We start from the raw sequence: 15,106 nt of genomic DNA on the forward strand, positions 1-15,106 counted from the left end.
AGTCTGTGATTATGGACTTTTTCACTCATGTTGTAGACCACTAAAAATCATGAGAAAATTGGTGAACAAGCTAGACACGTTTTGCAAACTCCCAGAATTTACGAATTCTGATTTGGACCTGTTATGAATTTCCATAAATTTTCTAAGAACAGTAGAAGAAAATGTTAACAATAGAAAAATGCTATCAATTTAATTTCACCTTGTAACATGTTGAGCAAGGTGTATATCTTTATGTGAATATATGTTATTGCAAATAAATGACATTTTGTCTTAGTATATAGACATAAATCAAAAAACAAATGGATTTTTACCTTCATAAGTATGGTAATTAATTAGTTGTTATATTGCATGTTATTTCACTTTAGTAAAAGGTATTTATACATATCGGTAAACAAAAGAGTTTTTACCTTCACAAATACAGTAGTTAACCATAGTAAACAAAGTTATAACTATTACATATAAAATTTTTGATAAACTATAATAGGTATGGTTTATGTTTCCATTAACACAACAAACACATTTCGGAAAGTCTTATTCCCACAGAAAAAGGTTCTGCACTCACGCACACTACACGTAAACTTGTTAACTTAGGTTGTGAGACATTCTCTCCCCGTACGTTCGAGTACGGGATCCAAATTCCTGGTAGTTATAACCAGAGTCATTTGTACGGAGAACGTGATAGTTGTGTATAGATCTATATTGGGTTTGACACCCCACACCTTGCTGCTAGCTATAGTAGGACCTGCAGGTCTACCGGTGACAAGTGTCATATCAGTTTTCGACACCTGAGAAACATCGTGGCAGGTTCATTCAGTCATAGTATGGTTATAGCGACTCACATAGGGAGTTAACAACACATAAAGTTTACGGAAATTTTTATAAATCAGAAGGGGTTTTATGTTGATTTAAAATCACTTTTTATATCAATAAGTACGGATATTACTATACACTTTCGGTCTTGGTTTTTAAGACTACACGTCATTCATTACGGGGTTTTCCTCAAATCTAAAAGGGTTTTATGACGATTTAAAACCACGTTTATATCAGTAAGTATGGAAAATACTTGTTTATTCTTGGTCTTGGGATTTTGGACCACATAACTTTTATAAGGAAAATATTGGATTTTTCTTGGTAACACATAACACATTACAAAGAACGGTTTCCAAAATCTTTATCTAAAAAGCTTATGAACTCACCAACTTAATTGTTGACACTTTTTCAAAACTACTTGTATTCTCAGGAATTCAGTGAAATAGGAAATCAACAGCGTTTTGAGGATGGGACGATAAATCGTCAAACAATTCATTTTGTCATCATAATGTAATTGATTTGAATCATGTAAACATATACATTGGTGTAACTTTTAAAATTATATTTATGATGGTTGTATTTACTTTGAGCACTATTATACTCGTTGTTGTGATACTACATGAAGTCCTCCACCCCCAGATGTTTCCGTCATCCTTGGTTTGGGGGTGTGACAAAATACTAATTAAATTTGATTTCTAATTAATATATTATTTTCATAATACATTAATAAGTCAATTTATTATTCCAAATAATAAATTCAACCTCTCTCTCCAAAATTCATCCTGTCAAGTTGTTAAGGTGAAGGCAACCCCAAAGGACCATGCTAATGTCAAATCAAGTACACACCAATTATAATTATGGGCTTAGAAACCTAATCCAACAGTCTCCCTCTTAGATAAGTTTAATAACTATAATTGCAAGTATGAATTGAAGATTTGACTAGCAATCGTAGTTTTGAAAATCCGCTTTCGAACTCTAACCTAGTCAGTAACAAGTCCTTAAGATAAGGGATTATATAATCCTCTGTTCTGCAAGATATCATGTGGTCAGAGACATGGAATGGAATCATTCTCATTGTCCAACAGTTTGTTTCTCGATTTCTAATTTGTATAAAGAACTTAACTGAACACATCAACTCAGTCCTGACCGAGCCCGACATATAAGTCATCACAAAATCATCGAGGGGTCCAAGATATCGCTTTTACCCCTTGGGATAAAAGGAACAGATAAACTTTGACTTGTATGCCTGTACTATTTACTCATCAAATCGTACACAACAATACGTTTTATAACATCAAGTTACTGATGTGTTTATGCATTATCAATGCATATTCCCTTCTTCCCATTGAGGTCCACTTCCATACACACCACCTGTGATGACTTACTGCTTATCGGACCTTCTTCTAAACTACTCACCTCGCATTTTATCTTATGTCCCTATCGATCGACGAACTACGAAGATCTCGTCTTCGTTATTATTGCTACTCGCGACACCTTACCAGACTCCCTTCAGACCCCTCCTTCCTTCTGTCAAGATCTGTGCTTTAGGGAGTTCTTTAGTGATTTTCGCTAAAAAATTCTCGGTTCCGAATAGGTGAGGAAATTTAATGTCGAACCTCCATAACTCAACATTATAGTCCTTCGATAAATTTATTGCAGAATTGTATACTCCAATGCTCGTGTCATTTGATTGGCGATCTCGTAAGTAAGCAACTATAGTCAGAATGTCATTTGGGTTGATCTAAGGAAATTATGCATCCGTAATGGTGATGGTTGATTCTTTGTTCCGAGGAATATAGTATTTATACAACATACAATTGAGATCAAGCTTGCTCTGAACCTTGTTACCATATCCGATGATCTTGGTAATCCTCTTCCGAGACCACACTTCCTTTTGGGGTCGTACGTTGATGGAGTAAAAGGTTCTTAATCTCTCACGCTCTGTTCTAATGATTATTTGAGGATCACCATTCGGATGTAGAGTAGCATACTTAATGTAGAAATATTCATGAGGAGAGATTGGCAGATCAAGCTGGTCATCATCCTATGTTGAAAGATCATAATACATGAAGGGTACGAAGTTTTTGTTGTGAATAACTCCTTCTATTAAAATAGGATTAATGCCCAACTTAGGATTTGGATTGTCTTTTAGCGCTTGAATCCGAATGCTTTCTTGCAAATCTTGATCGATCTATTCTTGAGACCAGCCTTCAGACTTTGTCAACGTCTTCACTAGGCTGTCCGAATCTGTTGCAATCAGCTTGCCTTTTTCTTGAGGATGTACGCTCATGCTAGAAATGATATGTTGGCTAGATTCGGTAATGAAAAATTCAGATGAAGGAGAAATCAGAGACTCTTCAGGGAGATCAGTGGGAGAACCTACATCGATTTAAGCAACCTTCGAAATAGGAATCGGTGGAAGCATACAGGTCGCCGCTGTTACTCCATTTGTCATCGCAAATGTTACCTGTCACCGCTAATATTATGTGTCGCCGCTATTACGCTGTCGCCACTAATAAGTGCGTGTCGTCGGGCGTCGCCGCTAAAACATTTTACGTTTTTTTTAAATGTGACATTAAAATCATAAAAACTACTATAACATACATACAAACTGCTACAAAACTTAATTTTGCTGAAATATTAGTCCATACACAAACGATCAAAATATTCATCCAGATAACGTACGATATATCCAAAATATTAACTCAAACAAAAAATTTCATAAAATCATAACAAAGTAGCTACTCGTCTTCATCACTCCCACCATTTCCTTCACTATCCTTTCATGGCGGCAATGAGTGAAACTAGTCTTTCAGTGCCGCAGAACAGGTCGGGTCCTTTAGTATTGTTTGTAGCATTTCCAAATAAAAAGAAAGCGAAATATATTACCAACATATCATAATAGCATTGTACTTTCCAAAAATTACCAAAATAAAAAATACCAAATATCAAACAATAACCAACATAGCATTATAGCATTCTACTTTTCAAATACATTTAAACATACATCATGCACAATATATATATATATATATATATATATATATATATATATATATATATATATATATATATATATATATATATTATAGCATTATACTTTCCAAAAAATTACCAATCTACAAAATACCAAAATATCAAACTATAACCAAACTACATGATACAGAATATTGCATATATATTATAAGATTGTACTTTTTTCATTTTTCCATTATACCATTATACTTTCCAAAATATTACCAAACTACATGATACACAACATTCTATAATCATTATAACATTGTACTTTTTTTCAATTTTCCATTATAGCATTATACTTTCCAAAAATTACCGAAATACAAAATATCAGCATATCAAACCATAACCAACATATCATTATAGCATTTTACTTTCCATTATAACATTGTACTATATACTAAACAAACAATTACCAATATATCATTATAACATTATACTTTTCAACTTAAACTAACAATTACCTGTGATTGTGGTGGTTGTTGTGTCATCGGTTGTTCCTGATTGTACATAGACACAACCGTAGGAAGTTTACGCCCAATGCCTCTGATATGTCCGTGTCGAACACCCAATATTTTTTCAAAATAATTTTTTATTACACTTGGTGTTAGACTGCTTGCTTCAGAAGAAGATTGAGTTTGTTGATTGATCTCTTAGACTAAAGTCAACCGTATTTTCAAAAAATGAGAAACAACATAAAAATTAGATTATTAAATACCCCTTAACGATATAAACACTTATATGAAAATACAAATTAACCACTTACGTATTGTTGCTCGATATCAGGACTACTAAATACCCCTTGGCAATTTGTATTAGCGTTACGAAATGCTTCGACTTGAGTGATACCCTATTTAACATTAAAAATTAGATTAATTATACTTTAAATGAACAGTTAAATATATCATAACTTAGTTCTTTGACACAGGCATTGCTATAAGAGGTCGACCCTCCTCTGTTTACAACTTGTTGTTTTGCACAAACTTCTTTGTTTGAAGCAGAACACCTTAAAAAATTAGGCGATTGAAAATGTTCGACTGCCTTTACCCAATTTTCACGTGACATACCATCGGGGGATGGGGTTGTTTAATGTCATTGAGATATCTGCAGGCCCCCTGATGTCTGTAAAATAAGTATGGGCTTCACTTTTCTGCCCATTTTAAATTTTTGCAAGACTCACATTAATGCTCCGCAACAACTGAGCACGCTCGGGATCCAAGTTAACCTTATCTAAATCAAACTTATTCTAGAAATACAAAAAAATTAGTTAATTAAATACCAATCACAACTATACCTAAAATATTAACAAACTTACCTTTAGATGCATGACAGTTTCATTTCTTAATGCAGGGGAAACAATGTCCCAACCAGATACGATGAAAGGTATGCTCATCCACATATACCTCTTAATCTCATGTCAAAACCAATTAGCACGTTTCCCGACAAGGGAATCTGTGATATTGCTGTCAAAATCAAAATCTACGGGCTTTCCCTTGTTTGCTCGTATCAAGTTTCCTAGCTCGATATGTTTTAGAAAAATCCCTTCTTTTCTTTGAAAGCTCAGCTGAAAAAATACAACTAAAAATATTAGTCACGATAATTTGTAATAAATTAAAAAAGTAGCTAATAAATATATCATTATAAGACTTACCATCTTGTTCATGCTGACCGCGACCAAATCCTGCCAGAGGTGGTGGATCTCTTGCTCCATCACCTCCGTGTCCGAGGCCCATAACATTGGTCATCATGGTAAAGAGTATCAGCCAACTAAGCATCATGTGTAACCTATAAGTTACAAGATTTACAATATTGAAACACAATATGAATAAAAATTAGACAAACATGAATAAAAGTTAGACAAATAATATGAATAAAATGTACACTTCAAATAAAGTTTCTATTATAAAAAATAAAAAAAATAAAAAACAAAAATAAAAAAAACATTTGATTTTTTTAGTCAGAATCTCCATCATATATTTCATTGTCTTCTTCATCGGTATCTTCTTCATCAGTGTAAAAAAAACATTTGATTTTCTAATTAATTTAATTTGATTTTAAAATTAACTTAATTTGATTTTCTAATTAATTTAAAATGTTTTTTTTTGTTAGTATAATTTTTTAAATTTATTTAATATGTTTTTATAATTAATTTTAATTTACTTTATTGTTAACATTAACTTTATTTTATAATTAATTTAAAATTCCAAAAATACGTTGCTATTAATAACCTAATTAAACTAAAGTTCTATTGACTAATATTAAGTCACTAACAAAATTAAGCACTTTGAAACCAAATTAACAATAAAATAAAATAAAAAACACAATAAACATCTAATACGATCATACATGTAAATAAAAATACTTCAACTTATCAAACACTTTAACTTATCAATGAAGCACTTTACATTACAAACAATAACATCTAAATACAAAAACTATAACTTATCAATTAAGAAGTTTATCACTTCATCTTATATACACAAAACTATTAAACCTAAATATCACATAATCATACATGTATACAATACATTCAATTCCAATTTTCATTTCATTTTAAACATATAATACAACTTTCATATTCCAATTTCATATAATTAAGCATATAATACTTCCAATTTCAAACAATTAAGCAATACATCCAATTTAATACAATCATACCTTATAACACCTACCATTTTAGACATCCAATTTCAATTTCATACAAATGTATACATCTAAATAGAAAATCAAACAAACCATGTCTAATTCCATTTTCATGACAATACACCACAGTGAGCATAAACACAAATCAATTATACAATAGGTTGCATAAATCTCAGAAAACATGTATAATTACTCAAAATACATAAACTATCAAACAGAAGGTCTTCGTCGCCCTCAAAATCACTAACAAAACAAAATCTTAGCAAACATATAAATCAATGATATAAGTTCCAATGCTAAAACTAACAGGAGAAGAATAGAAATTAGGGAAAGAATTCGACCTTAGATTGCTCGATTTTTCCGAAATGTAGCTGTGTTGCCCTCTTGGTCATTGGACGCCGGTAACGAAGGATTTGTCGCCGGTAATCAAGGTTTGGTCGGCGGCAAGTGTGTGCAGCAAGCGACGGTCGCTGGTCAGAATCGGCAGGCAGAATCGTTGGGAGGATTGTGATAGAAAGAGGAAGACGATACAGGAAAGAACGAAGACGAGGGGGAATATTTGTAAGGAGGTATTAGTGGCAGCATGTAACGTGTCAATTACATGTCGCTACTAATGCACACATCTCTTGTAGTGATATCGACGACGCTATTAGCGGCAACATGGACCTTTAGCGGCGACTCAAGCTTGAGTCGTTGCTAATAGCATTGTCGGTAATGACGTTATTTCTTGTAATGTTCAATAGTTTTTTTGTAGACGTTAAATTATATACAAAGTTCTTATTACAGTTTGTAGACATTTAGGTGCTGTTTGTTTTTTGGAAAAAAACCTCTTCAGACCTATTATAGTTGCACGACGCAACATATGTGCAACACTTTTCATATCACAGTTTTTTGTTTTTCAGAAGTCTTTGGATTAAAAAAATCTATGTGCGTGTTCTTCTTGGCGCAACGCTTGTTTTCCCTCTTCGTACCTTTTCCAACAACTTCTTCTTCTTTTTTTCTTGATAAAATATTGATTATATATTGCTTAAATCTTATTTCACATTTTTTTTGTTTTTTTTGTTTATTCTTGTTGAAAATTTTGTTTTTTTTCTTTTAATATTGAATAATAATAATTTGTTGATGAGATATTATTATTTTATGCTAAAATATCTTTATTTTTTATTAAGATATCATTATTTTTTGTTGAAATATCATAAATTTTTGCCCAAATGTCATACATTATTAAATTTTCGGTATTAAAAAACTATTTTCATATTATAAAATCAGTTTATTTTATTTTTTAATATCTGCAGCAGCATCTAGATGTTAAAAAAACAAACACGCTTCTTATTACAGTCTGCAATCATTTGGTCCACCTCTTCTACTGTAGAGGGTTGCAGAGGTGGTCCGCAGACTTTATGAATTTTTGCTTTAAAAAAACAAACAGCACCTTAGTCCACCTATTCGATCTGTTGCAGACTATAAACGTTTTACCTTCGAAAAAACGAACAATGGCCATGTCGTTTTAGTCACCAATTCGCAGTTTTCTTATAGTTAAGCATGCAACAGACCCTTTGTTTCTCTGCACTGAAGCATGCAACAGACCCTATACATGACTTCCAAGATCTCGGTTTCATTGAGGTTTTGTATCCATAATGTTCTAACTACCAATCCTTGGTTATCCAGTCATCGTTATTCCTTAACCACAGATATTTTAGTCAAATCGGGAAAGCAGAAATCAAACGATGTTATTTAAGTGTACAAAGTTTTTTTCTTTTTTTCTGAACCGGCAATATATTAAAGGCCAACGCCTAGCCAGACGATGGAAAAGATAGCAAGGATAAAAAAGTGTGGAGAGGAAGCAAAGATAGCAAAGATACAGAAGTTTGGACACTTGTTTCCCAAATATGTATGTTAGTTACACTAGTACAAAAGAGATTTGATGATGTGGTTAATATAGTTTGTTGATGCGGTTTTCTGACCGCACCAAAAAATATGGCACTAAAAAATAGTACTATTTGATGATGCGGTTTACAAACCGCATTAAAAAACACTAGAAACCACCTTATAAAATATCAAAATTAAAATAACAAATCGCATTAAAAAATCAACAACTGCTCTATTAAATATTAGCACTAAAAAATCAAAAACCGCCATATTAAGTAATCGCACCAACAAATAAGGAACCGTTCTATTAAATATTAACACCAAAAAATAAACAACCGCCCTATTAAATAATCGCACTAGCAAATTAGAAACCGCTCTATTAAATAATAGAGCCAAAAAAAATAAGAAACCGTCTTATTAAAACTTCATTATACAAAAAACCAATAATTTCTAATTTACATTTTAGTTATAACAAAACACAAAACATTATAATTCTTAGAAAGTTCTTTTCCGACTATCATTCACCATCTTAATTAAACGAGGTATTATTTCTGAGACCATATCTTCAAGTTTAACGGGCGTAACAAAACTCTTATTTTTCCATAACTGCAACAAACAAACAAACAGTGTGTGTGTGTGTGTGTGTGTGTATATATATATATATATATATATATATATATATATATATATATATATATATACACACACACACACATAAAATATTGATATTTTAAATCTATACAAAATACTTACTTTATTTTCAAAATCATGTTGAATAGTCTCAACAAACTCTTTCATATGTTTTATTACTATAAATCCACATTCTCATCCATCTTTTTGTTTGTAGCACTGTATTTAATTCACAATAACTATTTCAAACCATTTGAAATACATTGATAAAAATTAATATAAAACATATCTTTACTGTTTCCCACTTATTAACTCGTCCCGGGAAAACATTATCAATGAAAGAAGGAAAGTGGTAAACGTCCTTTTTCTTTTCTTGCTTCTTTTCACATAAAGAATCAAAAATATAACCACATTTGCTTTCAGGACATAGGACAAAAAGCAACCAATGCATGCTGCAAAAATAAGAATTATTTAACAAGTAAACATATATGTGTATTGTGTATTTATATAAGTGTAGTGTGTATATGTATGTTAAGCGGTTTTGGAATATGGCACCAAAAAATCGTAATTTAATGAAGCGGTTAGAAAAAAACGCACCAAAAAATCATAATTTAATAGTACGTTTATAACAAATAGCATCAAAAAATCTTTTTTAATACTTCTTTTTGATGAACCGCATTAATAAATTTATTGGAGGAATTTTTTATTGCACTTTTAATGCCGTTTTCGTGTTTTTTAATGCTGCATGGATTTGATGAGGCGGTTTCCTCAAACAACCGCCTCAAAAAAAAGAATCGCACTAAAAAACCTATTATGTACTAGTGTGCTAATTATTATTTGACAGATGTCTGCTTGTAATTGCAAGAGGAAATATCAGATAAGATAAGATGACGCTATATCGTTAAATTTGCAATCACGTGAACAGATTTCTCACACATGCATCATATAAATTTTTTTATTCAAATTGTTAATTTATTTTGAAAATATTTTGTATCATCGGTTATTTTCTTTTAACAAGCATCTCTAACCTTGAGCAATTGGAACGCGTGGATCTCGTGAAATATGATATACTTGCAAAAAGGTATGTCGATGACTATACAACTTCAGTGAACATTGCCTGTCCAGCTTATCTGAAACACACTCAGAGCAAAATGGTACACGCTTTTACCATATATATATTCAGAGAGTCTGTTATCTACATTTGCAATATTAGGTTTACATGGTTTCTTTCAACTCTTTTAGTAATATGTATTTTTATTTTTGCATCCACATATGCGCAGTCAGCCAGCAATGCCATATCAGTTGCACCTTGGGGAGGTAAAGGTGGATCTCAATCCTGGGAATTCATATTACCTGATGGTGCTAGGCTTACCGAGATCTCTGTAAGATGTGGAGCTGTTCTAGATTCCATCTCCTTCACTTACAAGGATCAGGAAGGCACCCACAGTTCTCGATCATTCGGTGGCACCGGTGGCACACCTTATGTGGTAAGCTTTGAATACATCTGGCATATGTACACACGTATCGAAGTTAGCTTCTAATTATTTAATAGTATAGTAGTCATGATATTTATATTTCGGATTTCAGACCGAGGCCTTCGCTGACGATGAGTTAGTCATCGGGTTAGTGGACGTGTCGGATCACTTAACGATTTCACTGTGATTACGTCATTGTCTATCCAGACCAACATCGTCACTTATGGGCCATACGGCACATACCCGGGGGTTGATTTCTCGATTCGGGTCACAGAAGGTAAGTTTTTGGGATTCTATGGAAGGTGTGGGACTTACGTAGACTCTTTGGGTGTCATTCTTCAGCCGAAAATATGATAGATATGGTAGCATGCATGCATGCATGTTGTGTTTGATGGAAAGAAATATTGTTAAATGCATGGGGGTATCGTTTCGTCTTCTGAATGTGGTATTCATATGAATTTTATATGTTTTAAGAGCGTATCTAGTTTCTTCGATGTGAGACTAAAAATAAGGTCGGATACGTAAGAAGTTACAATTACGATAAGCACCCTTGTTGTGCATTTGGTTTTTTCATCTACGTACCCTTGAAGCTACTAAATGGATATTTCATGTTTTCTTCATTGCTAATCTATATTTCCACTATAAATTTAGTTTTTCATGTGTTGATCTTTTAGTTTATATTATGTACAATAATCTTTTGCTAGGGACATATGTTTTTTTCAAGTGTTTGAGGATTCCAATTTAATTATCCTTTCATACATGTAAGTGTAACCATATGAACAGGGGCGGAGCCAGAAATTTTGGGTAAGGGGCTTTTATATATATATATATATATATATATATATATATATATATATATATATATATATATATATATATATATATTAAAAATTAAAAATAGTTAACACAATTCCCTTTTTTCTATCTATAGGATCAAGAATCAAAGAATCTAAGTTTACCGCTAATAAATTTGAAATATCATTTTTTTCATATTCAACATTAATCCGCTTTTTCATATTACTTTTTTTAAGGTTATGGACATATATTATGAACATCTATACTAATATTATCACTCACAAGATGCGATTGTAGTTCATAAACATCTTTTTTCTTTTGAAAAAAATGATTGCTCATGGTGTACCCTATGATTATAAGAATTAAAAATCTAATCCAAATATTATTATTAAATGCAAATTATATTGCTCAACAAAAATATTAATCACAAATTGAAAAACATTTAAATATGTAATTGAAATGGATAAAAGAGAGTCGATAAAATGATTTGTAATTGCCGCAGGTATGCAATTGTGTTTCTTACTGTGTAGGTAAATTGTAATTGCACCATATATAGTTAGGGCATTAGTCTGTAGAATGGTGGGCTTATGATGGATTTCTTTGGGGCTTAAACAATTAAATGGGCTTTATTATTAAGAAAGTAATAGTGTACATTACAGCTAATATAAGCAAAAATAAGGGAGCGTTAGGGGGGGGGGCAGCGCACCTGCTAGTCCCCCTATTGCCTCCGCCCCTGCATATGAAGAAAAATCAACATATATGGCACGACCGCTACATATGTCCCTCTTGTGTCATGCACATGAGGGTATTTTGGTCTTTTTATATATCCGTCTGTCTTCGTGATCAATATTAACCGGGAATACCAAAAACACCAAGAACAGTCATCTTCTTCTTAACCTATATGTTTATCACATACATAAACCGTCAAATCCATCAATTTTGATATTTGCAAATTGGTGTGTTTAATCAGGCTTTGCAAGTTGAATCGATGTTAAGGTTAATAAAATAAATCAATCGTTTTGAAACCCATATCTGGGTTTGAAATTGATTCCCCAAACTAAATCCTCAATGTTTTCTTCTTCAACCCTCGTCCTTAATTAAGTTGACTTAAATAGGAACATCGGGCGGATAACATGGATCCTAACTCATTGGAAGGTTACAAACTCCAACTAATTTGTCTGAACATCCACCAAAAAAGATGAAATCAAGTCTGACATTTTTGGACCCTTTAAAATTGGATCCAGACGGTCCTCCCTATTACCCACCATTTGGGATTTTAAGAGGCCAATGATAGTTGTTTGAATCAACCTAAACTTCCATTTAGGCTAACCTAAACTTACCCAACTAGGAAAACTATCAAATTCCCCCTCACCAATCTTTTATCACATACATGCTATTTCTACTTATTTCCTTTATAGCTACCAAGAGTGTAAGCAACAATACCCACCTCTAAACGCACCTATCAAATGATATCTATCCAAAATGTTGAAGCACTTCATCCTTTTACCAATGCCCATTATCCGAGCTCTACCTTCTGTTTTGGTCTCTTTTTCTTCCATGGATAACATCTCTTCTTTATCATCTTCTTCCTGATTTTGAAATACTAAAACATTTAATTCCTTCCTTTTACAATGATATCCTGGAAAGAACCTTTCATCACACTTATAACATAGGTCTTGACCCTCTTTAATTTCTTGCAAATCTTCATCTGACACTGACAGTCTCCTATATTTTCCCGAATTCTTCTAATTATCGTGTTTCCAGGAGCCATGGTAGTACTACTTTTTTATTCAAAAAATTTAAATTATTTTTCCCATTCTCATCATTTTCGTATATGCATTCAGAGTTTTATCCTTCTCTTTAAAATCTGCTGTCTAGAGAACAAATTTTTTTTTTTGAGAATATATATTACAGATTCGTAAGTTAAGCTAATTAAGAAAGAGTTTTGATGACTTAAACTCACCTTGATGTTCCATTGAGGGACATATACAGCAGACCTGTATGATGATTTTTCATTATATGGTTCCAAGTATGAAAGGATAAATGGGAGTGCTCAGATACTTCAAAAAGAGAAAAAGGATATTTGTCCCTAACAAAAGATTATTGTGTAAACTAAACAAATCAACACAATGTTGGGTTCATCGTTTATTTATCCGTGTCAGTGGATCATGGTTCGGTTTAAGGCTCATGGGTCAATTGGATTATTTATGCATCTTTTTTGTTTTTAATAATAAGCAGTTGGGTAAAAATTTTGACAGAGTGTTATGAGCCCACGTTGGGTAGAAGTGGTCAACTGGTCAGGTTTTATGGAGATAGTGGAGTTCAGTTTTTCTAGGCAAATTAGAGTGGCACAAGACCTATTTCTTAGCCACGATAAGATTATAAATAGAGTTGGCTTTTCATTTATGATGTATCAGTTTCAATCTTTAATATACAAGGCAGAAGCATTTAGCCCCGACCGGTGTTCCTACTTGTATTCTTTTATTTTCTTCTTCGTGTACAGCGAAACCCAGGTGGCACCTAGACCGAAGACCGAGGAGCTGCAAAAGACCAAAGGGAGCAAAAGAGACCGGTGGCAGTACCAAAGTAGTTGAGATCGTCAATATTAAAGGGGGTGAATGTTAGATTCAATCTTGACGGGGAATTTAAGTTTTGGTTTGGTATTTGTTTTATTTAGTGAATTATATAAATGGTACTAAGTCATGGGTTGAAAGGGTCATGTGGATCGAGTATTTTGGGGTTTTAGAACATTAGGTGTGGAGCTTGATAAAAGGAAACTTGGGCTTAGTTTTTGTTTAGTTCGGTTAGGTTTTTAGGCTATAAAAGCCTTCTGTTATCTGAATAGAGATGCAGACTTTTGAGTCATAAAATTCATTATTTCTTCATCGTATAGTCTCATGTATTAACAACAGATTGTGGGTATTGCTTGTGCTTAAAGTTGTGGGACTAATTTCCAACATTGATGTTGGTCTGCATAAACAATGACATAATCACTATGAGCTCGTTAAATGTTCCAACAAGTCCAATAATCCCAATGAGGAACTCATCATAGAGAACGTGATCTGAAACCGAAATATAAATATCACGACTGTCATATTATTAAATAGAACCTATCTTCCATACGTGTATACGTGATAAATGAATTCAAAAGCTTACTGGATAAGGTCTGCCACCAACGCCACTGAAATTTTTAAAAGTATCGAAGCCAGACTGGTCCTTGTAAGTGAAGCCGATGGAATCTAGAGCGACTCTACTTCTAATAGGAATCCTGATGACACCGGTGGCAGACCTTATCTAGTAAGATTTAAACTAATATGTCACTTATACACCTATGGAAGTTAGGTTCTTAATTAATAATACAACAGTCATAATATTTATATTTTGTTTTCAGATCACCTTTTCTGACGATGACTTCCTTATCGGGATTAGTGGCTGTGTTAGAACAATTAAAAAGTTCACTGTGATTACGTTGTCGTCTATCAAGACCAACATCAAAACATATGAGCCATACGGAACAAACCCGGAGGTTGAATTCTCGATTGGGGTCACACAAGGTAAGATTGTGGGATTTATGGTACGTCCGAGGTCTTTTCAAGGGTACCCAGTAGTTTGTAACAATGTGGACAAAATTTTTTACAACTCCAATCGATTGTGGGTATTGTGTTGATTCTTTTGAGTAATATATCTACTAATGCTCGTTGATTCCATATTAACATTAACACCTATTCGAACACAAGAGGTGCATTCCAAAAGAACCGGTATTCGCACATCTTTATTTTGACTATTTTCTCATACATGGACCGCATCCTCATTTGATAAGTCATTAAGCGAAAGTTTAAACAAATTCATAACATCTTCTAATTTCATAT

The 15,106-nt window shown here is 32.8% G+C and overlaps 1 protein-coding gene and 1 long non-coding RNA gene across 2 annotated transcripts; one reads left to right on the forward strand and one right to left on the reverse strand.

Annotated features, from left to right (window-relative positions):
- Positions 1-8,724: 8,724 nt before the first annotated feature.
- On the reverse strand, positions 8,725-9,736 carry LOC111891455 (uncharacterized). Its single transcript, XR_002850201.2, has 2 exons — positions 9,091-9,736; positions 8,725-8,943 (listed from the first exon to the last, which is right to left on the reverse strand). It is a non-coding gene; the product is annotated as an uncharacterized LOC111891455 (long non-coding RNA).
- Positions 9,737-9,908: 172 nt separating this feature from the next.
- LOC111890979 (horcolin-like) lies at positions 9,909-11,062 on the forward strand. Its single transcript, XM_023887071.3, has 3 exons — positions 9,909-10,121; positions 10,248-10,454; positions 10,555-11,062. The coding sequence occupies exons 1-3, from the start codon at positions 10,119-10,121 to the stop codon at positions 10,627-10,629; spliced, it is 285 nt and encodes a 94-aa protein (XP_023742839.1). The 5' UTR covers positions 9,909-10,118; the 3' UTR covers positions 10,630-11,062.
- The last annotated feature ends 4,044 nt before the right edge of the window (positions 11,063-15,106 follow it).

Source organism: Lactuca sativa, chromosome 7 (genome assembly GCF_002870075.4).
Source record: "Lactuca sativa cultivar Salinas chromosome 7, Lsat_Salinas_v11, whole genome shotgun sequence".
NCBI lineage: Eukaryota > Viridiplantae > Streptophyta > Magnoliopsida > Asterales > Asteraceae > Lactuca > Lactuca sativa.